Source organism: Hyaena hyaena, unplaced genomic scaffold, assembly GCF_003009895.1.
Source record: "Hyaena hyaena isolate Hyena2069 unplaced genomic scaffold, ASM300989v1 scaffold_479, whole genome shotgun sequence".
NCBI classification, from domain to species: domain Eukaryota; kingdom Metazoa; phylum Chordata; class Mammalia; order Carnivora; family Hyaenidae; genus Hyaena; species Hyaena hyaena.
Window position 1 is genome coordinate 162,409 of NW_024081107.1, and position 25,436 is coordinate 187,844.

The 25,436-nt window shown below is 37.2% G+C and overlaps 1 protein-coding gene across 2 annotated transcripts in view; it reads right to left on the reverse strand.

Moving 5' to 3' along the window:
- UNC13C (unc-13 homolog C) overlaps positions 1–25,436 on the reverse strand; it is a 564,606-nt gene that overhangs the window by 58,853 nt on the left and 480,317 nt on the right. For both annotated transcript variants that reach the window (XM_039254229.1, XM_039254228.1), the window contains 3 exons: positions 24,973–25,096; positions 17,838–17,894; positions 12,024–12,104 (listed from right to left, as the gene is read on the reverse strand). In XM_039254229.1, coding sequence (XP_039110160.1) covers positions 12,024–12,104; positions 17,838–17,894; positions 24,973–25,096 — 262 coding nt within the window. The remainder of the gene's footprint in view (positions 1–12,023; positions 12,105–17,837; positions 17,895–24,972; positions 25,097–25,436) is intronic.

Sequence of the window (25,436 nt, forward strand, 5' to 3'; positions counted from 1 at the left end):
CCTCATAGTATCAAATCTGAGCACAAGTGCTAGGAGATTATGATAAAAGGAAGTACAAGAAAGCAAGGAGTAGTACCTGAAATGATGTTTTGCCACCTCCTGGGACTATTGAAAATTGTCAAGAAAATTGTGAAAGACTTTGAAATGGACAAAAAGATTCGTGGGTGTTCTACCTAATGTGCCCATTTGGGTTATCTATGCTTTTCATTGTCTTTGAGCAATTTAAAATGCTGTAAGTTGGGGCGCCTGGGTGGCTTAGTCAGTTAAGCGTCTGACTTTCGCTTAGGTCATGATCTCGTGGTTCGTGGCTTCGAGCCCCACGTCGGGCTCTGTGCTGACAGCCAGCTCAGAGCCTGGAGCCTGTTTCAGTCTGTGACTCCTTCTCTCTCTGACCCTCCCCTGCTCACGCTGTCTCTCTCTCTCTCTCCTAAAAATAAATAAAAAACATTTAAAAAAAATAAAATGCTGTAAATTATACAAAATGGGTAAACACGTCAATGACTTTTGTCCATGGAAATGCAAGTTAATTATTTCCAGTGGGATGCAATTGATTATTGTTCTGTGACTAGACCCTTGTCTCTATTTGTAAATTGGTTCCAACTCACCTTATTGCTTATCCTATGGTTCTTGGAATTCTCCTGTAAGCTAGCTGTAAGATCTTACTGGTTCCCTCAGTAATGATGAGTTAAATAACATTTTTGATGAGATTTATTTATTTATTGTGCATGAATGTCACAATTCTGTTTTTAAGTTTATTTGAGGGAAAGAGGCACATGAGGGGGGAGGGGCAGAGAGAGAGGGAGAGAGAGAATTTCAAGCAGGCTCCACGCTGAAGCACAGAGCCAGACGCAGTGCTCAAATTCACGAAACGGTGAGATCATGACCAGAGCTGAAACCAAGAGTCTGATGCTTAACTGACTGAGCTACCCAGGCGCCCCCACAATTCTCTGCTTTAAAAACTGTTCTTTAATGCCATATATAAAACATCGTGGTGACAGTATAGTTTTCACACTGACAATTGGTGAGGACAGAACTATGCGCTTATATCGAGCCAGTATCAGTCTTCCTGCCTATTCTCTCTGCTTCTGTGCCTTAACAAATACTTACTAACTTGTATTGTAAGCCAGACCTTGTGCTAAATGCCAAGGATATAAAGCAGTAGAGATGCAGAAGTTGTTCTTAAATGGATTATAGTTTAGTAGGAAATGTAACCAAACTGTCAATGAATGACTCCAATAATGTTGCAGATGTAAGAAAAATAATTTGAAAGTACAGATAATGGGGGTAGCAATCATTTATTTTGGGGAAGGAGTCCATAAAGGCTTCCAAAGAGGTTACATCTTGGGTGTTTGTTAGTTTTTTAGCACTGCCATTTGTACATTCAGTAGCCACTAGAGCATTTAGCACAGTGAACGAGAGAGAGGACAATCCCATTTAGATAACCAACGGGAACCGTTGCAGTCCTAGCACCACCTAACAGGAAATGAAATCGTAGTTCTCATAATTTAGTTCCTTTATATCGTTTAAAATACACTGGTTGCTACTGTTAATCTGTTCTCATCTTTAAACTTGTGCTGCTTGCAAGCCACAAGTTGCCTCCAGGCAGTAGAGGGCTTGGAGAAGTTGAGATGACACTGTACCCTTAAAGATTCACAATGCTCATCAATGTGTGAAAGGCGCTCAGACCCATTGTAGAAAAGAAATCTGCTTAACCTTTCATTAACATGCCTGCTTCTTAACATTCTTTGGCTTTAGGACACCTATCACACAGGTCATCCATTAACACTCATGGGGGCTGAAGTGTTCCATGGGATATGATTTAGGAAACCCCAGCAGAGAATAAGGTGACTAGACTTCATAGAAGGCAGGTATTTCTAAGGGCCTAAAAAGGCTTCAAAGGAGAAGAGAACTAGAGTTAGGCTCTGAAGCCGTAAATTGTGTATTTGTTCTTTTTCTTTTTTAATGTTTGTTTATTTTTGAGAGAGAAGAAGCACACACATGCAAGTTGGGGAGGGGCGGAGAGAGACAGACAGAGAATCTCAAGCAGACTCTACTATGTCAGCGCAGAGTCCATGTGGGGCTCGAACTTACCAACCATGAGATCATGACCTGAGTCGATATCAAGAGTTGGACACTTAACCAACTGAGCCACTTAGGATCCCCTACTGTGTAATTGTTCTTGTCCTCCTCATATTTATACAGGAAGACATGTTTTTACCATTAAGACATTATTTTGTAGGCCTCTGGGACATGGGGAACTAACCATGAAGGGGAAACAAACAAGGAATGAGTTTGTTCCTGCATAAAGCCTAAGGGTCCCCGAGAGTTTTTGATTATTATACTAGACTTACTTGGCTTCCTCCTTTGTAGCAATAGGATGTTATAAATCATTCTTCTAAAGGCTCTAGCAGGATTGTAAGGAAATAGTACAAGATGTATAAGGGCAGAAATGATGCTTTTGTCTTTTGAGTGCACTGTATAATAGGAGATGTTGCAGACAAACCCTGGACAGAAGGTAGCAATTTTAGGAGAAAAAACAAGTTGTTTCCATTCAGTGAATGCAGATAAATAACACATGCCACAGGCTCCTAACTCAGAGAGCAGAGGAAATGATTTCTATGGTTATGCAAATACAGACTCAATGAAAATACTACTTTATAGAAGCCTTTCACAGAGTGCTCAGAACCCGTGCGACTGCTCCTGAGAACACGGGTCTGTTTATCTCACTGGCACAGGTAATAAGAAAGGGGGCTGCAATTATTGCATACACCTTGGCATTCGGAGATTTCACATTCAGTTTTGACTCTGTGAGAGCTCCTGAGAAGCAGGAACAGTGGAGATGGTGTTTTGCTGAGGCTTGTATATAAAAGTGAGGCTGATGTGTGGGAGCGAACATCTTAGCTATTAAACAAACCCCAGTATCCACTGCTCAGTGCGGCTCAGTTGACCTCCCTTCATTATAGTAAGAATTTAGCCGGGGGCGGGGGGGGGGGAGAATTAGATGCTAGAGGAGAATTTGTGTGTATGGGGTTTGAAAGCCTGCTAGATGCTTCCCTTATGCATGTAAAAAGTGAATTTTTCTCCACTGGCTCCAAACAAAGGAAAAATTGGGACTCGGTTTCATGTTGTTCCTCTGCAACCAGCAGTGTAAACAAAGAACCTCCAGTTTAATCTTTTCAGATGTTTACTTAGAATAATAGAAATTCACAGAAAATAATTGGTATAGTAAGTTGGGATAGGCTATTTTCTCCTCATTCAAGAAAAGGATTTTTAATCAGAGAGCTAAGGACAAGATTGCTCTTCACAGCTGTGAAGCATAAGGATGTCAGCTGGATGTCCTTCTCTCTACCCTTGGCCCTGTCCTGGCTGATATTTTCACCATGGACTTGGACAAAAGTAGAAAGCATGTTCTTAAAACTACGGTTGAGCCAAAGCTTGACATTATTGCTTCGAATGACAGGATTGGTTTCAGAAAGGTCTTGGCAGCCTGGAATCGTGGGTCAAAATTTACAGGATGACATGAAAAAAATAGAATAAAGGAAAAGACCTATATTTATGATAAAAAGTTTACTGCAAAGTACAGAATGGGGTGACCCAGCTTTAATATCAGTAAAATTTTAAAAGCCAAAAAGCTCTGTTTTGTCTCAGGTTTAACATGATTGAATAAGTGGTGGGGCAGGTATCAAAGTTAATGAATTCTGATCATGCATTAATACAGACAGACCAACCAAGATAAAAGGTATGATAGAGCAATAGAATTCTCTATTACAACATATTTGAAATATTAGGGTCATGATAAATTTATTCCTAGACTTCATCATTTATAAGACATATGAAAAAGTAGAGGGCATCCAAAGGGAGATTGCCAGAATTTTGTAAGGTCCAGAAGGCATGTCATTCAATAAATGGCTGCAGGTAAATTGGGGAGACATGTTAGTTTCCTTCAATGTATGAGAGGCTATCATATGGAAAAGGAAGTAGAATTAAGGACAGGAGGACCAATGCAGAGCTAAAAGTACCAGGCAATTATTAGTTTGATATTAGATAACCTTTTTAATAATAAGTACATCTTAAAAATTGAGGCTGCTATCTGTGAGTTAGTGAGGTCCCATCACCGGCCATTGAATGGTGGCCATTTGACGACAGGCCAACAACATTGTATATGATGTATGTCTATATGAGCAGGAAAGGGGATGTTGGATTCTGTTTCCAATTCTGAGATTTTAGAATCTTTTCCACCTCTTTGACTCTGTTTTTTACTTAAAAATGTGTGAGAAAATGTAAAGTCATCATTTTTCCTCTTTGCAGTGTATTCTGTGCATAGATTATGTGACCTCAGAGTTTCAGCTCATTCGTTTGTCCAATTGGGAGCAGAAACGTACACCCTTCCTGACATGGATGGGATACATGTACGTATTGTAGGGATGAGATGAATTTCTCAATCTCCAAGAGCTTTGTGTGTTGGGAGCCATTCTGAGCCCACTAGTCGAGAAAACTCCTGGTGAGGTTAAAGCAAGTTTGCACAGTCTCTTGCTAATCAGATGACGACTGATATCCACCCCCACTCAATTATTTCTGCTTGAGCACTGACCCCTAAGGTACCTTGTTGATCAATGTCGGGAGTGACTTGTCCCTTTATTCTGACCTTGGTATGATGATTGCACCTTGTGAAGGAATTTATTGTGGGAACTTCTTTTGATTATGGGAACAGACATCGTGTCTCCAGAAGGTCCTGTTTCCCTCCATACTTTCCCTTGAGCTATGAACAGGCTAATGACCCTTACTCATAAAAGATTGACTTTTACATGTACAATTCTTTTTCTACCGTTGCATTAGTCCAGGATATTTATACAGCTCAACATGTAAATCAGCTAACCAAAAATGTCTCTTATGCCCTAGCTTTTAAAGAAATCATAAAACTAGACACAAAGGTAAATGCCCTCGAAGAGACTATTCTATGTATTGGAAATGAGCTAAACTCTTTCAAGGTATGGTTGACTCTCTGGTGCCATTAAGAATATAACAGGAAAATCAAGTCTTGCCCGGAGACAAAGAGCCTAACTTAGAGAGAAGGAACAGATAAGGGCAGAAGATAAGTTAGTACAAACACCTTTGTTAACTGATGGTGAATAGCAGCCCCTTCCCTAAGGCCTACATTCCACAAACACCTTCCCTTACCCTGGCAGCTGTGATAAGGTTGGATAAGGGTATCTACAAACCTATGACTTACTCTTAGCGTTATTAAAATCTGTGAACACCCTGTCATCTTCTTAGTTACTCAACCTCACTATAATTGGGGCAGTTCTGCAAGAATACTTCTGTAAAACCTGTTTCTGTACATTTTCCAAAAACCTCTTCTCACAAAGAGCTATCCATTGTAAAAATTCCATTTCCTGATGCCATGTTAACATTTGACCTATAAATAAAGACACCAAAACCGACAGGACAGAGATGCCTGCCTGGTGATCAGAAAGGATCTCGGGGCTCTCACTCCCTCCCTTGCTGACACCGTCCATCCTTCAGGGACCCCTGGACCTGTCGGAGGCAGCCTCCGACATTTGTGAACTGTGGAGTTCTTTCTACGTAGAAGAAGACATGCTTAATTGGCAGAATTTCCTAAGCATCAGCCCTCTTGCCACCACTTACTAGATATTTGGGTCTATTCTCCTGCTACCATATTTAACTTCCATGTGGCAGTAGAAAAACAGCCATCCTGCCTAATTTGTTATTTTTTTCAGTGGAACCATGCTTTGTCATCCTCTGGGCAGAAACCTCTGAGTCACCTCACCCTTGCCTCAATTTGAGTTGCCAAGTTCCAATGAGCTTCCCCTTCTGGTGTCATTCATATCTTTCTTTCACTTCTACTCCTAAGGCCACTACCCATTGATCGCCCTCATCATCTTATGCATTAAATAAGTGTAACTGACCTCTGCGACTAAACCTTGAACCATTCCATGCATTTTGCACCTTTCTGTAAGTCTTCCATTGCTAAAATGCCACATTTAGTATGCCATGTAGTTATGAAATCATCAATGGCTCCTCTTTTATTGAATACACCAAAGGTGCAAAAGGATCTCTGTTCTTTCAATCCAAACATTTCCTGAAACCTCATTTTATGTAACTTCACTAATCCAAACCTCTAGTAATATCCAGACCAGTCCCATAGAGTAGGTCAGTCACAGACAGCCAGTCCTCTGGTCTTGTGCCTTTCCATGATGAAGTTCCCTTTCCCCTAATTATGTTCAAGTCATGAATCTTTCTCCAGGGAAAACTACTGTATTTCCTATCCAGCCTGTGGACTCCCATGTGTCTTTCATGATCCTCCTCCAGCTTTTCCTGATCTTCTGAGCTTACACTGGTGGTTCCCTCTTCTCACTTTTTATCTGTGCCCCTCAAGTGGCATTTGTATCACCTGTTACACATCTTACACTGTTTACTTAGAAGTTAACATGTATTATTAGTTAATTTTTAATGTACTTGAAAAGAAAACAACAAGCAGCACTGCTTCCCAGAGGGAAGTAAGTCTCAGGGAACATTCAAGAGTCTAAGGGTTTGTGCCCTTAGAGAGAAAAGATGCTGAGCACACAAACCCAAAAGGTCAGAGGGCAAAACCATAAGGACTTGGACTATTGCTTGGAGCAGAGAATCAGATTTAATAGTTAGCTTCATTGAGAGAGAATGAAAGGCTTACTAAGGGAGGAAAAAAATCCCACAATTGTAGTAGAATATGTGCGCTCTTGCGTTAAACAGTAGAAAGAGGCTCATCCCAAATAAACTAGTTTTCAGGTGATCTGATAGTCACATTTATAGACAGCAGGAACTGTTTTAATTGTTTTCCATGTGATAACTCATTTAATTTGCTGACAATAATTTCTTCAGCCCTGTTATCCCCATCGGAGTGGACAGTGATTTACACGCTGTGGTATTTTTCTTTCTTAATTATCTTATTGTCCTGATACTCTGATCATTGTCAGTGATATAATTCATTAGGTGGTTCCAAATATTTTATTTACATTTGTATTTACATCCATATTCTGATATTTGCAAAGGCTTCCCCCCAATACAGTAATACACGAGATTCATAATAGGAGGGTGGGTGGGGAGAAACACTATTATTCCATCTGAATGGAGGTTGAAAGAGCTGTGTGTGTCATTATCTTAAAGAAAAATCAGAGATTTTTGTTCTGTTGATAATATTCTTCATAAAGCTGCAAAACTTAAAGTACTTTAGACCTGGTTGTAATTTTTGAGAAACAAATAGTACCACCAAATTGAAAATTAGGATAAATACTGTCTGCCTGTTTAACAAGTCATTCCTTTCATAAACCCTGTAAAACTTCTAAATTCCTCTAATTCTTTAAATTTGTCATGTAATTTGAAGATTTTTTACAATCTATTTTTACTGACTGATGGGAACATGCTAATGTTTCTTTACAAGTTGGCAGGAAGAATTTTCTTCCTGGTTTCATACACTGTTTTGATAACAATTTGCCATCATCACATATTTTTAGAAAATCCATGCAGACAATTCATTCTGCAAACTCAGATATAATCTGCCTTTAATGACTAAGGTTTATTTCTTTTTTTAAAGAATTGTTCGACAGATATTTTAGCAATTACTTTCTACCACAATTGGAGTCCTCTTTTCTACATCAGATCAGAATATGCTACTCTTTCCCATTTACCTTGGTAGAAGTGTCAGCATTTTGCTCCCATCCAATGTTCCTTTTCTTTTTTCCCCTACAATACTCAACCAGTCATGATCTGTTCCTCTACACTGGACTATTAGAATGTTGCAGATGGACCCACCTCTTCTCACATTCAAGATTTTCTCTAAGCCTACAGTGACGTTCTCCCTTGCTTTTCTCTATTTCAGCTTCTCAACCCCAAAGCTTCTCTCTCCATGAAGCTTTTCCCTAGACACTCCCAGAGAATATATTACTCTCTCTGCACTCCCCAGCACTTTGTCCACACCTCTTATTTTAGAGGTTGGTCTTCATAAGTCTAGAGCAAGATCTCTCCTCTCTTTAGCCACCTCCTCTCCTTGCTTACCATATTTTCTACATACAAGTAAGCTCTCAAGTAATAATTTTTGAATTGCAGTATGTCAAACTAGGTAAGTTATTTTGTTCTCATGAGCAGCTGAATTTTAAATAATGCAAAAACTATGCTTATAATGATAAAAAAGATGCTGAGAAGCAGCCACCAAAATTGCCTCATGAATAATGGATAACATAGGACCTCAGTCAGGGTAACAGCCTCAGAGACAGAACATCATTTGTCTTTCTATTTGTCTGAAATCCAAAATTTCAGAAACGGTGTTATATAGGATTAAATACGTAATAAGTAAATTCCAAAGCTATATTTGAATAGATATTCATATTTGGTCCAAATTCTCTCCTTTATACCAAAAGTTCCAGATTTCTAGAAGGCTCTCATTCATATGGTTATTGTTTTTAGGGAAATCTCTATATTGTAGCTACATGATGTCATATATCTGCAACATATACTGTAGAGCCTCATGTTTGGGTGCAAAGAACAAGTCATTCCAGGGCAATTTGGAAGGCTGGACAAAAATAAAACCAGCCAGCTTTTTTTCCTTGGGTTTTTCAATTTTCAGACTTTATCTGAAAATAATCTGAGGTTTGCTCCAGACGGGAATTTCCTTAAGTTCTTGGGATTCATGCTCAGGTCAAGAGTACGTGTTGTTGAGGAAAAGATCTGCTTTTTTTTTTTTTGAAAGAAAACCACATTTCACAAAATCTCATAGCAATCCTGAGTCTTCCTGATATATGGGTCTGAGACTCAAAAGCTAAACTAGGACCCCTTCGAACTAGGGTTTCCCTATTGGTCTAAATTTCTGGCTATCTACCTCATCGCTGTCACTGTATGTACATTTAGTTTCAAATACTTTTGATTTGGTTGCATGTTGGCAGGTAAATGAATGAAAGGTCTCAAAGCCCACTTGTGCTAGCTGCAGCAGATCATTGTAATTTCTGGTTCTTGTGCTATATTCTCTCCTTTTGATTCATAACTGAAACCTGTGGCTGGCATGACAAAATAGTCCAATTAAATTTTTAGTATTTATATTTTTTGATGTCCATTATTTCTTGAGAGAGACGCAGAGCACAAGCAAGGGAAAGGCAGAGAGAGAGACAGAGAAGGAGACACAGAATCAGAGGCAGGCTCCAGGCTCTGAGCTGTCAGCACAGAGCCTGACACAGGGCTCAAACTCACAAATAAGAGAGATCATCACCCGAGATGAAGCCAGACGCTTAACTGACTGAGCCACCCAGGTGTCACAAAATTTTAGTATTTAAGAGACTTTATATTTTTAGAGGTTGAGAGATGTTACATCATCTCTAGAAAATAAAAATAATTGAAGTCTGGTATTTTAATCTAGAAATAACTGATCTTTCTGAAGAAATAGTATCCATTTTGGCCTGTGACATCTTACCACCACTCTGTTAGCAGGAAATAATGTGACATAGAAGCAAGGACACTGATTTTAGAGGTTGGAGCCCTTTCTCAGCTCTGCCAATTATTAGCAGCTCTCTGGTCTGTGATGGTAACTTAAACCCGCTCAGCCTCCGTTGTTTAATGTATAAAATGGGAATGGTCACTCCTGACATAATTAACAGCCAGATGTTTATAAGGATCAGGAGAGGAGATGTACAGACATGGAAGGTATTTGAAGGAGTGTAAAACACTATTTCAGTCTATAACCTACAAACTCCATAGCATTCTCCTTCTTCATTTTTTATTTCCAGATTACTTGCATAAACTGAGCTAAAGAAGAACCAGGCTCATGTCTTTGGCAGCCTTTGTGAGTTAGCCTGGGTAGCATCTGGTCCTTCTGCAAAAGAACATCTTTCTCATGAGGTCTCTACTAGCTTTACAGGGTTCCCTCTGCTGGGCTCCAAGCTGACCTTTAGTTGCTAGCTGTCAGAGCTACAATTCTTTTAAGTAGGATTCCTCTTTTTCCTGAATTCCTTTGTAGTCAGAAGAGAATTAGTGCTTGGAGGGATAATGAGTTAGGAAAAATCTCAGAATCAGACAAAATAACGAGAGTCCCGGCTTTGGCAAACTGACTATAGAGCCATAGAAATGAAGGCCCAGGTGCATGCCTTGGCATATGGGTAGACTACAGGGGCAAGAGAGTCTCCTAATAGGCCCAGCAGGTGTTGCATAGAGACCCGACCTCAGGCTCTGAGGTTCAGGAGGACCAGAGTCAGACCTGAGTCCTGGAGGAACAAGATAATGACATGGACCCATTTACTGGATCTTGGACACCAGCTAGTGGAAGCGTCTGAGACCGAATTAAGAGATCAGCCCAGATGACTTTGACAGGAAGATAGGGGTACTTGAGCTGTCAAGATGTACAACAAGGGAACTTGGTTGGAGATAAGGAATGTCCCAGACTTTGGGCATAACTAAGCCCGCAGGTAGAAATATTGGTGTTAGGGACAGGAGCTAGGTCTGAATGCCAGTCTCTTTTCAAACAACATATTTTCCTTCCTCTCTTAAAGTCCTGCAGTGACTTAATAAAATCCATGAAGGGCTGAATTGGGTTTCTAAAAATCTTACTTTTCTTCCCCTGTTCACGGTGCACTTCTAAGTTCTTATTTTTTCTACTAGCATTTCCTAATTTGTAGCCATTAGTTCTGCTATAACTCCAAAGGTCAGTCATTTCTTACTCATTTTTTGAAAATTTTATTTTTTTAAATGTTTCTTTTATGTATTTTTGAGAAAGCGCCAGTTGGGAAGGGGCAGAGAGACAGAGGATCTGAAGCTGGCTCTGCACTGACAGCAGTGAGCCCAATGTGGGGCTTGAACTGAGGAAGTTCGAGGTCATGACCTGAGCCAAAATAAGACACTCAATCGATTGAGTCACCCAGGTGCTCTGAAAATAATTTTTAAAAAGAGTTGATTTTTGCTGTTTTCTCTGTTTTTCATGTTTTCCATTTTTCCCTCAAAATGACCATGCAAAATTTCCATACTTGCAGATAACTCTATAGCTGTAACTTTAGAAACTCCATTGTTGTAGTCTCACTGCCTAAACTGACACTCTCCAGTTTCTACAAGGTGTCACTAAATTCTTACCTCACAACTTTCATTTTGCAGTTTTTGACACTGAAGCAGGAAAAGATGGCCTCTTATTAAATGCTGAAACCGCAAAACAAAAGTTGTGAGTTAAACAGTTTTGTGTAGGTACCCAATTGTTGCACAAGTCTGTTTTAATGAATTCCACTGTAATGTCTGTTTCTATCCTGTGAGACAATTCTGTGCTCTGAAAAGGGCTCATTGCAACTAGCAGTTTTTGCGACACTGGTCACACATCCTGGATAATAGATGCTTCCTTTAGTGAAGCATGGAGACAATGGACATGGTTTAAATTTAGACAATAAATTAATTTTTCACTCTTTGATAAGCTTTCACATGTAAATATAAAATGCATGTACATAAATATGAAATATATGTATATAAATAGAAAAGTAATTATATGGAAACAAAGAGCTTCTAAGTTATATTTTGAGGTCTGTCCATATTTAGCCCACACCACAATAACTTTTGGTCAACCTTTGGCTATGAAAAATTGATGCACACAACACAATGCCTTTGGGTTTTCAGCAGAAAATTAAATTATTGCACTCACTAAAATAAAGGAGAAGATTGATCTTTTAAAAGCCATTTCAACAAGCGTACAAAACATAAAAAGAAATTCTGTTAGCCCCAAACCTCCTGAAGCATCTACTTAATTGAACTTTGGGGGCAGAGTATAGGTCTTTCTTTGAAAACATATGTTACAGCATAAGTTTCACACATGTTTTCTAGAAACAGAGGAAGCAAGTATAAGGGAAGAGTAAGGTGGATACTATGGAGACTGTATGCGCTCAATCTGACACAACTACCTTCTGTCTGGATGGATCTATAACAGTACTATAGATATCAATGTGGGGAAACTTTCTCTGAGGGTAAACTGAGGACTCTGGATGCAGAATTCAGGAGTACTGTAACCTTACCTTGATGGTAGCCAGGACCACCTCCATCACAGCACACTGTCTTGGTGTCAGACCCTTGGCATCCTCCCGAATCATGTGCTCCTAGAAAACAGGATAACAGTTAACTTCTAAATGAACCAGTTCATTCATTTAACAGCTATTTTCAAACAAAATCTGCATAATCACCACATGGACACATTTTAGATGATTATTGTCATATCCAAAAAAAAATATCCATTCTTCAAAAAATAAAGAAATACTGAACTTTGATCCATATGTGGCTTTACTTTTCACTTCCATGTTAATGATAGGAAAAAAAGACACCTGGAAATATGTGTTAAAACTTTTTCAATGTTCTGTCACACTGAGAAAGATCAGTCATGACAGGGATTTAGTAGGTAATTTTGACTTCTTTCAATCACTACTGTTAAAGTCTACTTTAAATATAATGGCCCCAATTTAGTCTCTTTCTTGCATCCCCTTCATGCTTAGTCATAGTAAGCAAAGCCCCCAAGTGTTAAGTGAATTTGGCTCTGCATATCTTCAATAATTTAAAATATTTTTCAATATTTTCGACCTGATTTCCATACTTACAATGGATGTTTCTCACGTATTCACTATGGACTATCTCAGCCCATCATTCAAAGTTTTTAGGGAAATGATGGTAGGAAGTTGAAGACAATAATAAAACAAATAGAAATCTAAAAAAAAACATTTAAAAAAATCCCTCACTCCCCAAATTGATAGTCTTCCCAGAGGTGCCACTATTCTAGTCAGCAACATTCAACAGATATTTATTGAGTGTTTACCGTATGCCGGTGCTGTCCTAGTGATTGTGATATGCTGTTCAGTAAAAGGAAGACTTTCTTCCTCCTGGAGATTAAATTCTAACTTACATAGGTGCCTTTATGTGAATTAAAGCAAAGTCCATGTGGTGGACATAGCTCTGAGAATGAATGGCTTGACTAATGGATCAGTCAGTGTCTTTTGTCAGTAATAACAGGTGCCTCTTTTTCTGCAGGGCACAGCTCTACATCAACACATACAGCTTGGCAAGTGGAGCATGGGCTCTATTACAGGAGTCATTTGCTCCCTCAGATAGGCACTTTTGTGTAGTGCGCAAATTGTGCAATCATGCCCAGTGACTCATCCAATTGTAGCCCTTTTCTTATTCTCTTATTTGGTAGATACCATGACTTCCTGAAGAGAATCTTGATCTATGTCTTAAGCCTATAGTCTTTCAGAGCCTATCTTGGCAATTGTAACCTATTAGGCATTCAATATATTTTTGGTAACTGAATTGTACTTCTTTCAGCATATCTTGTAGGTACGCTTGAATGAAATCCTCTTCTTTTGGATGGTTTTGAAAAAATGATATAATGCTTCATGGACCCATCATATACAATTCTGCATCTCTCTACATCTTTCTCTGATACAAGGTTTTAAACTCAAATATATGAGTTTGAGTTTAATATTTAAAAAAAAAGGATTATTAACTATCCATTGAGATTCAAAGAGTAATGGGAAATGTTTACTAAATTATAGGGGGAAATACATTAAGGTAAGTAAATATAAATACTTCCAGACCGATATGCCAACCAATTTTTTTCTTCTTCATCTGCAAAAATTGATATTCCTTTCCTTTTTATTGCATTGCTTAATGACATAAGCATGTCCATCCAGCATATCAAGTTGAAAGAAGGCTGTGTCATGTGTGTCATTTTGCTTTGCTAATAAACTAACAAAAAATTTAAAAAAATAAAAATTTCATATTAAATCTCTGGCTTCAACTCTTTCTATATTATAGAAAAAATGTAAATTTTTCAGGAAATAATTTTCTGGGATTTAAAAATAGTTCATTCAAATAAAGGAGTCTCTGAAAGAGGCTGGCAATGAGTTATTGACCAAGGAGTTACTGCTTGCTTGCAGTAAACTTATAGTCTCTGATGTATTAATTGGTTTTAATATTGCATCACCTCTCCATGAAAATTTATTTAAAAAAACTTTGCCAACCTGAGTGGTTCAGTCAGTTAAGTGTCCAACTTTGGCTCAGGTCATGATCTCAGGGTTTGTGAGTTCAAGCCCCATGTTGGGCTCTGTGCTGACCTCGTTCAGGTCTCTGTCTGCTTCTATCTCTCTCAAAAATAAATATGTAAAAAAATGCTGAATAAATCTGATCCCATTAAACAGTAATAAGTTGGGCATACATAATATACATACATTATGAAGCTCCAGAGCAGAAAGTCATAAAGAATATGTTAAGTAACTGAATAAATACTTCTTCAATAGATTAATCCTAAATCACAGCCAAATGCAGCAAAAACAGTTTCACTCCTTGTTTTATTTTCCTTGACCCTGTGTTCTTTAAAATAAGTTGTTTTTTTAATCAAGATTAATTTTTTTAATGTTTATTAATTAATTTATTTTTGAGACAGAGAGACAGAGGGGTAGGGAGAGAGAGAGACACAGAATCTGAAGGAGGTTCCAGGCTCTAAGCTGTTAGTACAGAGCCCTAAGCAGGGCCTGACTCAAAGTTGGATGCTTAATTAAGTGAGAGCCCCAGGCGCCCCAGTTATTTTTTAATATTTCCATATAGGACTTCTGAATTTATCCAAATATGCTTTCAAACTAATATGTGAAAAATGTAAAGGCCCATTGTTTAAGATGAAAAGCAAATGGAAATGACATTTTAGTAAAATAAGGGGAAATGATTTGTAAAATTTGAAGTTCTTTATTCTGGTCAAAGTTTTAATTTTACATAATATTGTAAAGGCCTTATTCTTGTATAATTCAAATAGTAATGACCAAGTAGACTAATAATTAATTTAAAAATTAAAAAATCAATGGCCAGTAATGGAAAAATATAATTTAGAACTAATCTATTAATATAAACTATCGCCAATGGATACAAGATTCTATTTTTAGTCCTTTGGATTATTTCAGTGCTGATGATAAAACCCTTTTAGGACATCTAATCAGTAATTTGTTTTTAGTTTATTATATTCTTGAAGAAGTTTAGAAGTTGCAGAGGGAATTAAGTGTTATGTTTTATTGTGAACTATGATTTTATCCTCCTAACAGGTGCCCTCTGGGGGAACTGTCTCTAGTCCACTAAAGGTTCATAAGATTTGAACAGAGCTGACTGACTAAACACCCAGCTCAGGGGTTGGTATGGGAGTTAAGCCAAATGGCCTATGTCACAGTGGTGGGCTTCAGAGTGGTGATAACACTATGAGCCCATGATGTGCTGGTGGGGTTTGCTGGAATTTCCCACATCAAATTGGGTGTTCTTTACTGCAAGATTTCAAGTCTGAATGATGTTATAGAGACTAGGAAACCATCTTACAAATAGGAAGGTAGGTTTGTTATGGATATATATCAAAAAGGAAAGAACAGAGTTTAGAGATACTAACTGGGTTCTGTTTCTTTGAGTTCCTAATCAAGCAGTGATGGAAAGCAGAGTTATCTAGAATTATAAAATTTCATGTAGCAATAAATTCCTCCCTTGTTTCTGTTAGTCTGGCTTTCTATTACTTGGAACTGAAAACAGTTCTGGCCAATAGAACTTCTAACTCAGGAAACAGTAGCTGTGGGAGACAGACTGTTTTCTGATATCACACAGATACTAGCAGCATGGCCAGGACCATTTCTTTTGTAATCAGATACTATGCTGTTTCACCTTCATCGTTTTATATAAGAGATTTCAACCCTGTATAAACCTAGTTTTCAGAGAAGGGAATAGAAATACTAGGAAGAAAATAAGGGGAGGGGGGGATAAAGGAAGGGATCAAGATTTGTGTGGTAGTAACTTCTATGTTTTACCTTTCCTCCAGACCATCAACGTAACTGAATACCTGTGAGAAGCAACTGGAGGTGACAATGAGGTCTTTTAAATGGATTATTAGCTTTTAATAATACTTTCTGAGTAAGTGGAAACTGTAGGGTATGGAAATTATAGGACACCTCTTTTATCAAAGTAAGTAATTGGGCAGTCACATGGCTTATCCTTCCCCTGTGTTATATACACAAAACAATCCCAGGGACACCTAACTGAGCTGGCAGCTTCTGTGAGTGGGAGGTGGCATAGTCTTTGCAATAACCATCCAAAGATAGTGTATGGATTATCTACTTTATCCTCACAATAATCCTATAAACAAAGTGTTCACATTTTTTTTTTGGACTTTATAAATGCCATATCTGAAGATTAAAAAGGTAAGATACTTTGGGCAATGTCACACAGTTGAAAGCAACTGAAGTAGAATTTGAACCAAGAAGGTCTGTGTCTAGAACACATCCCCATGATACACATTATATTATAGAGACAGAAACGGAATTAAAACATCATGTATTTCTACAATAAGCACAATGTTTGCCTATATGTCATCCATCAATGGATGACTGGATAAATAAAGCATGGTATCTACATACAATAGAATCTTATTTGGCCCCTAAAAAGAAGAAAATCTACCCATATACAACAAAATGGAAGAACTTGGAGGACATTATTCTAAGTAAAAAACAAAAAAAAAGTCAGTCATAGAAGCACAATATATATTTTCACCAGCAAAGTTCCTATCATTGAAGGACAGAACTTGAAGTTCCCTGCACAAATGTATAGTCCTGTGAATTTCAGCAATAATAAAGGGTAGGGTTATTTAGTCAGCAAGTCCTCATCTATAATGTGCTTGAATATATTGACAAGTTCAATAGCTGCTTTGATGAGTTTCATTTTCCCACACTAGCTTTCTTGTCTTTAAGATTTCTCTAGACTTTAATGGATTTCTATGAAACACTCAATTTTGCCTTTATTTATACAAAGCCTGATTGGTATATGAAACAAAATATGCTATCTAATTTACCCCAAAAACAGTAATGCTGAAAACTATTGGAAATATATGAGGGAAAAAAGAAAACCATACAATTCAGTCCCTAAATTTTGATCCTTTGTTTTTGTTTTTTGTGTTGAGAGAGAGCACAAGAAGGACAGAGAATTTTAAGCAGGCTCCAAGCTCAGCACCAAGCCCAAGGCAGGGCTTGATTCCACAACCTTGGGATCATAACCTGAGCCAAAATCAAGAATGGTTCACTTACCTGATTGAGTTCCTCAAGTGCCCTGGCATGATTCATCCTTAAAGCAGATTGGGAGAGTACAGACCATACATCTTAGTCCTGCCATGCTGTATATTGTTACTAGTAGGAAGATAGTTTCTTGCTGAATTGTATTAGCTCATTACTTTTCACAGACAACCAATAATTCCTTTATTCTTTTTTTTTAATTTTAAAAAAATGGTTATTTACTTTTGAGAGAGAGACATAGGATCTGAAGCAGGCTCCAGGCTCTGAGCTGTCAGCACAGAGCCCGATGAGGGCTCTCAAAACTCACAAAACATGAGAGACACTTAATTGACTGAGCCACCCAGGTGCCCCTATATATATATTTTTTTAATAGATAAATGTTTCCATTTATTCACCATCTCAATGTGCACAGCACCTACATCACAATATGAGTGGGCACCTGTATAAAACTACAGACAGATTCTGCAAACAGAAGTAAATATAGAACTCTTAAATCCCTTTGCAGCACTAGAAACATGTTGCAATTTTTCAAAGTTCCAATTACATCGCTATATGCTTCACGAGTGACTCACTGAATATATGCAGTGGTCAAGGATGATCACACTCTGCACTTAGGACATCTCAATTCCTGACAATTTGGGCTCTGAGAAAAGATTTCATGCCATAACTTAAGGCATATATGACATACAATATGATTAAATACAGAATAGCCACACATTCCAGCCTCTGCCCCCTCCAATCAGCACAGAGATTCATTACCTTCAGTTTGGATAATTGTCCAAGATCCTTAGCTGCAATGAAAATCATCTGCGGTCCCTAGAGACACACATAGAAAAGGAGAGAGAATACTTACTCTTAAGATCTTCAGTACCCAGTAGAAAGGTGGTCAATAGACAATTTGTTTTATTTCCCTTATTATATTTGTGACATTTATGCATACATACTTAATTGGTTTATTTTACAAATTGGGTCAAAGAGATATAATTGTCCTCATAGGCATCCCACTCCTGAAAGTTTGAAGTCTGAGTTACTGCATGGGTTCCTATTAACGTAGCCATTTTTACTTAACATAATGGAATAAATCATGATGTTTAACATTTTTTTTATAAGAGGCAGCTCCCTCACTCCACGTGGCCACCAAATAGATCTATGCAAACTTTCAAGATACAGAGCTGAGGAAGATGAAGCTGCAGCTCCTCCAATGCCATCCAGTCCAGCCTATCAGAGACCTGCCTCTTTGCTCCTCCCTCAGCCAGAGGATCTTCCAAGTTACTGGACTCCAAGGTCCTGGGAAGAGTTTGAAAAACACAGAAATGAACCACCCACAGCACTACCAGGTTGAAAAACTACAGGCATGGCTGTTAGGATAGTACAGGAAATAAAGTCAACTATTCTGGAATACTCTTCTTCATTTTGTAGTGGATTCTGTGACTTTATTTAGAAATTAAGGACTACAAAATTGATGAGAACAGCAACCATGTCTAATATTTTTATCCCCACCACAGGGCTGAGAACATACCAGAAGCTCAAAGAACACACACTGAATGAATGAATGAGATACTGCTTTATACTCTGAGATCTCAATGCTAAAGAAAATTGATGTGATAGTAAGCTTTCCTAGGGGAGACTTTTTAGAAAAATGAAATGTCATATATAGTTTCTGCTATAGCATGATGTATATATTTTTGAAAAACCTAATTCTACAAAATTGTGCACTAGAAATAGTAGGGCTCATGGGGAAAATAGCAATGGGCAGCACAAAGCTCATGCAATTTTATTACCAACTATCAAAAACATTAAGTTCTACTCTGAGAGGTAGCTGGTATCATTCACAGGGAGCTCAGTGAGGCTGGTGGCTGCCACAAAGGGCATTAAAAATGCAAAATAATAAATAACCCAAACAAACAACAAAACAATACAGTACAATGTGGGCTGAGACAGTACCCATGCAAGTGGAGCTCTTACCACAGGGGGAGGGTAGCCTGCCATTTGTGAGAGACATGTAAGCTTCACCCTTTTGGATAGAAAAACTACGGGTTTTAGGAAAATTTATATATGAGCCACTTAACTTCCAGATTATACTGACATCATTCCCCTATTTACCAATCACATGTCATATGACCAATCTGGTCATAAAGATTCTCACCAGATTTGAGAAAAGAGTAGATGAACTCAGTGAGGACTTCTACAAGGAGATAGAAAATATAAAAAAGAACCAATGATAGCTGAAGAATACATTAAGTGAAATGAAAAATAAACTAGAAGAATGGATTAGCAATCCAGAAGACAGAGTCATAGAAAGCAACCAAGCTGAACAGCAAAAAGCAAAAACTGATAATAGGTTAGGGATCTCTATAACATCACCAAGAGTAACAACAATTGAATTTTAGAAACCCCAGAAAGAGGAGAGAGAAAGAGAAAGAGGCTGAAAACTTTCAAATCTGGGGAAGAAAACAGACACCAGCTTGAGGAAGCACAGAGCACTCCTACCTAACAAAATGAAACCAAGGAAGTTCACACCAGGACACATATTAATTAAGACACAGAGAGAATCTTAAAGGCATCAGGAGAAAACAGGTACATTTAAAGGGAAGCACTATAAGGCTGTCAGCAGAAACTTCAGGCCAGCATGCTGAAAAGTAACAAACCTTCAATGAAAAATATTCTGCTTGATAAGGCTATCATTTAAAATGGAAGGAGAGATGGTTCCCTGCAAACAAAAGTTAAAGGAATTTATTACCACAAAAACAGCCTTAGAAGAAATGTTGAAGGGAATTATTTAAGTGGAAAGAAAAGGAAGATAACTAAAGAAAACTATGAAAGGAAAAAACTGCACAGGTAAAAGCAAACACATAGTAAAGGTAACAGATTAGTGACCTATAAAACCAGTACGGAAGTTAAAACACAAAAATATAAAATCAATTATATTGACAGAAATTGGTCAAGGCATACACAAAATAAAAATATTTAAAATATGACAAAAATGTGGAAGTGGGAATAAAAATTTAGTGCTTTTAGAATGTGTTCAGACTGGGGGGCCTGGGTGGTCCAGTCGGTTAAGCGTCCGACTTCGGCTCAGGTCATGATCTCATGGTTCGTGGGTTTGAGCCCCACGTCGGGCTCTGTGCTGACAACCAGCTCAGAGCCTGGAGCCTGTTTCAGATTCTGTATCCCCCTCTTTCTCTCTGACCCTCCCCTGCTCATGCTGTCTCTCTCCCTCTCTCAGAAATAATAAAACATTTAAAAAATTAAAAAAAAAAGAATGTGTTCAAACTTAAGTGACTATAAATTTATATATAAATTAATATATATATATTGCTACATATATAGAGGATATTATATATGAACCCAATGGTAACCACAAAACAAAAACAAAAACAAAACAAAAAATCCATTACAGGATATACAAAAACTACAAAGAAATTCAAGCATATCACTGAAGAAAGCCACTGAACCATAAGAGACGAAAAGAAAAAGGAACAAAGAAGAAATACAAAAACAAACAGAAAACAACAAAAGGGCAGTAAGGACATACCTATCAATAATTACTTTAAATGTAAATGGACTAAATGCTGCAATCAAATGATAGAGGATGACTCAAATGGATTAAAATATGAAAAAGACCCATCTATATGCTGCCTGCAACTTCATACCTAAAGACACAGATAGACTAAAAGGGGTGGGGGATGAAAAAAGATACTCTATGCAAATAGCAGCAAAAAGAAAGCTAAAGTAGCAATACTTAAATAAGATTGGATGTACTTTTAAACAAAGACTGAAGAAGATTCAAATAAGGGCATTACATAATGATAGAGGGGTCAATCCAACAAGAGGATATAACACTTGGAAATATCCATGCATCCAGCATATAAGCATATTAAATACATAAAGCAAACATTAACATAAAGAAATAAATTAACAATAATAAGATAATGATAGGGGACTTTAACATCCCACTTAAATCAATAGATAAAAATACACAAAGTCAAATGGAAACAGTAGTTTGGAAGGACTCAGTAGACTAGATGGATTTAACAGATATATACAAAACATTCCATCTCAAAACAGCAGAATACCCACTTTTTTCCCAAGCGCACATGGAATATTCGCCAGAACAGATAGATCACATTAGGCCACAAAACAAGTCTCAACAAATGTAAGATTGATATCATTATGAAGCATCTTTGCAAACCACAGTAGTATGAAACTAGAAATATTTACAAATGAAAAAAAAAAAAAGCCATGAAGGCTAAACAACATATTACTTAACAATCAAAGAAGAAAGAAAAGAAAAATCCATGGAAACAAATGGAAATAACATCACCCCCAAATCTTTGAGACTCAACAAAAGCAGTTCTAAATTTATAGCAATAAAACCTACATCAAGAAACAAGGATAATCTCAACAAAATGATCTAATGTTACACCTCAATAAACCACAATAAAGAACAAAGCCCAAAGTCAGTAGGATTGAAATAGTAAGTATCAGAGTAGAAATAAATGAAATAGAAACTAAAAAATAATCACCAAAGCCAAAAGCTATTTCTTTTAAAAAATAAAATAGATAAGCCTTCGATTTTTTAAAAATTTTGTTTTAATGTTTTATTCATTTCTGAGAGACAGACAGACAGCATGAGCAGGGGAGGGTCAGAGAGAGAGGGAGACACAGAATCAGAAACAGTCTCCAGGCTCTGAGCTAGCTGTCAGCACAGAGCCCAATGTAGAGCTGGAACCCACTAACCGCGAGATAATGACCTGAGCCGTAGTTGGACGCTTAACCCACTGAGCCACCCAGGTGCCCCAAGCCATCAATTTTTGAAAATGTTACTTTTGAGAGAAAGAGAGAGAGACAGACAAGTACAAGTAGGGGAGGGATAAAGAGAGAAGGAGACACAGAATCCAAAGCAGGCTTGAGGCTCTGAGCTGTCAGTACAAAGCCCAACCTGGGACTCAAACTCACAAAAAGTGATCATGACCAGAGCTGAAGTCAAAGTTGGATGCTTAACCAACTGAGCCACCCAGGTGCCCCACAAAACTGACAAACCTTTAGCCAGATTCATCAAGGAAAAAAGTATTCAAATAAAATTAGAAATGAAGAAGGGGAAACAACAGACACTACAGAAATACAAAGGATTACTGAGAAAAACTATATGCCCACAAATTGAACAACCTAGAAGACATGGATAAATTCGTAGACACATCCAATCTTCCAACATTCAATCAGGAAGAAATAGAAAATTTGAACAGATCATGTACTAGTAATGAAATTGAAGTGGTGATCAAGAAGCTCCCATCATTCAAAAGTCCAGGACCAGATGTCTTCACAGATGAATTCAACAGACATTTAAAGAAGAGGTAGTATCTATTCTTCTCAAAGTATTCCAAAAAATAAGACAGGTAGGAAAAATTAGAAATTCATTCTTTGAGGCCAGCATTACACTAATTCCAAAACCAGATAAAGGCACTGCAAAAAGCAACTACAGGTTAATATCTCTGATGAACATGCATACAAAAATCCTAAATTAGAGGTGCCTGTGTGGTTCAGTTGGTTAAGCATTTGACTCTCAATTTCAGCTCAGGTCATGATCTCGGTGAAATCGAGCTTCACAGCAGGCACTGCCCCTCCCCACTTGCACCCTCTCTCTCTCTCTCTCAAATAAACATTTTAAAAAATCCTCAACTAAACATTAGCAAACTGAATTCAACAATACATTAAAAAATCACCATAATCAAGTGGGATTTATTCCAGAGATGCAAAGAAGTGTTCAATATTTGCAAGCCAATCGACTAATTAAATTAACAGGAAGAAATCTAGAAACCATGTGATCATCTCAAAAGATGTAGAAAACACATCTGAGAAAATACAACATAAAAGAATGTATATGTTAAAGCCCATAGCTAACATTATCCTCAATGGGGAAAAAATAAAAGCTTTTCCTCTAAGCTTAGGAACAAGAACAAGAATGTCTTCTCTGACCACTTTTATTCAGCACAATACCGGAAGACCTGGCTTCACAATCAGAGAAGAAAAAGAAAGAAAAGACATCCAAATTGGTGAGGAAGAAGTAAAACTGTCATCAATTGCAAATGATATGATACTATGTATATAAAGCCTAAGGATGCCACCAAAAACCTAGAACTGATAAACGAATTCAGTAAAGATATAGGATATGAAACTAATATACAGAAATCTGTATATTTTGTGTGTGTATATATATATATATATATATAGAGAGAGAGAGAGAGAGAGAGAGAGAGTAAATAATTTGATTTAGAATTGTACTGAAGGAATAGGATACCTAGGAATAAATTTAACCAAGGAGATGAAAGACTTTTTTTTCTGAAGATGACACAAACAAACGAAAAAATACATCATGCTCATGTATAGACAGAATGTCCATACTACCGAAGGAAACCTATAGATTCAATGTAATCCCTGGATTATGAAATGAAACTGGATCACTTTCTTAGAGCATACACAAAAATAAACTCAAAATGGATTAAAGACATCAATGTGAGACCTAAACTCATAAAATTCCTAAAAGAAAACATAGGCAGTAGTCTCTTGGGCATTGTCCTTTGAGACATATTTATGGATCTGTCTCTTCAGGCAAGGGAAACAAAACAAAATAAACTCCTGGAACTATACTATATTAAAAAGCTTTTGCAAAGCAATGCAATCAACAAAATGCAAAGGCAACATACTGAATGGGAGAAGCTATTTGCAAATGACATATCTGATAAGGGGTTTATATCCAAAACATATAAAGAACTTCTACAACTCAACACCAAAAAAACCTCCAAACAACAACAGAAAACTTCCCACATAATCTGATTAAAAAATGGTCGACATTTTCCAAAGAAGACATATAGATGACCAACAGACAGATGAAAAGATGCTCAATATCATTAATCAAAAACAAAATTCAAATTGAGACCATAATGAAATATCACCTCACACTAGTCACACTGGCTAGAATCAAAAAGACAGGATCTAACAAGTTTTGGTGAGAATGTGGAGAAAAGGGAACCCACATGTACATGATTTTCCTTGGTGGGAATGTAAATTGGTGGAACCACTGTGAAAAACAGTATAGACGTTCCTCAAAAAATTAAAAACATATATACTATATGATTCAGTAATTTTACTGCTGAATATTTACTCAAGGAAAATGAAAGTACTAATTCAAAGGGATATATGTACTCTTTATTTATTGCAGTATTATTTACAATAGCTAAGGTGAAGAAGCAGCCCAAGTATCTATCAACTAATGAATGGACAAAGAAGGAGTGTGTGTGTGTGTATGAGAGAGAGAGAGAGAGAGGGAGGGAGAGAATTTGTTTTTTGGCCTGCCCCATGAATGATGTGTGTATATATGTATATATACATACATACACACAATTGATCACTCAACCATAAAAAGAATGAGATCTTGCTATTTGTGACAACATGGACAGAGCTTGTGAATATTAGGCCAAGTGAAATAAGTCAGAAAGAGAAAGACAAATACCATATGACTTGACTTATATGTGGACTCTAAAAAGCAAATCAAACAAACAAACCAAAAACAGAAATAGACTCATAAATACAAAGTGGTGTTTGCCAGAGGGGTGGTGTGTGGGAGAATGAGCAACAAAGATGAAGAGATGAAGAGGTACAAAATTCTACTTATGAAATAAATCATGGAGATGAGAAGTACAACAGAGAGAATATAATCAATAATATTTTAATAGTCTTGTACAGTAGCAGATGGTGACTACATTTATGGTAGTGAGCATTAAATACAGAATTGTCAAATCAGTGTTGCACACCTAAAGCAAATTTACCACTGTATGTCAAGTGTACTTTAATAATTTAAAAAAGTATAATCAAATTTTGGTTATTAAAGACTTACTGTTTGATCTGTCAGAGGAGGGAGAACAATTTGTTTTTCTATTTTGTTAAGAACTATCTTCCATAACTCCTTCAAAACTCGCTTCAGGACTGTTTTCTCACAGATTTTTGCTGAGAGACTTAATCTGAAATAAAATAAAACACAGAGTCACTTATAAGCTTCATATCAAGGTAACTTTTTTACTGATCAGAAATTCCCATTTTTCAATACTGAGATTTAAATATATGAATAGGCCTTAATGCTAAATTTTGTTTACTGAAAAAGTACATAATATCAAAAATACATTTCAGCATATTACAAATTAGATAATTCACTACTGGTAGAAGATCAACTCGGTGTCTCTTCCCTTAAATTGTTTCTTACGTTGACTTTAAATCTCCCAAAGTAGATGATTTTCACCCACGTTCCTAATTCATATTTACTACAAGCCCCATGTTCATAGTGAAAATCAGACACTAAAGAAA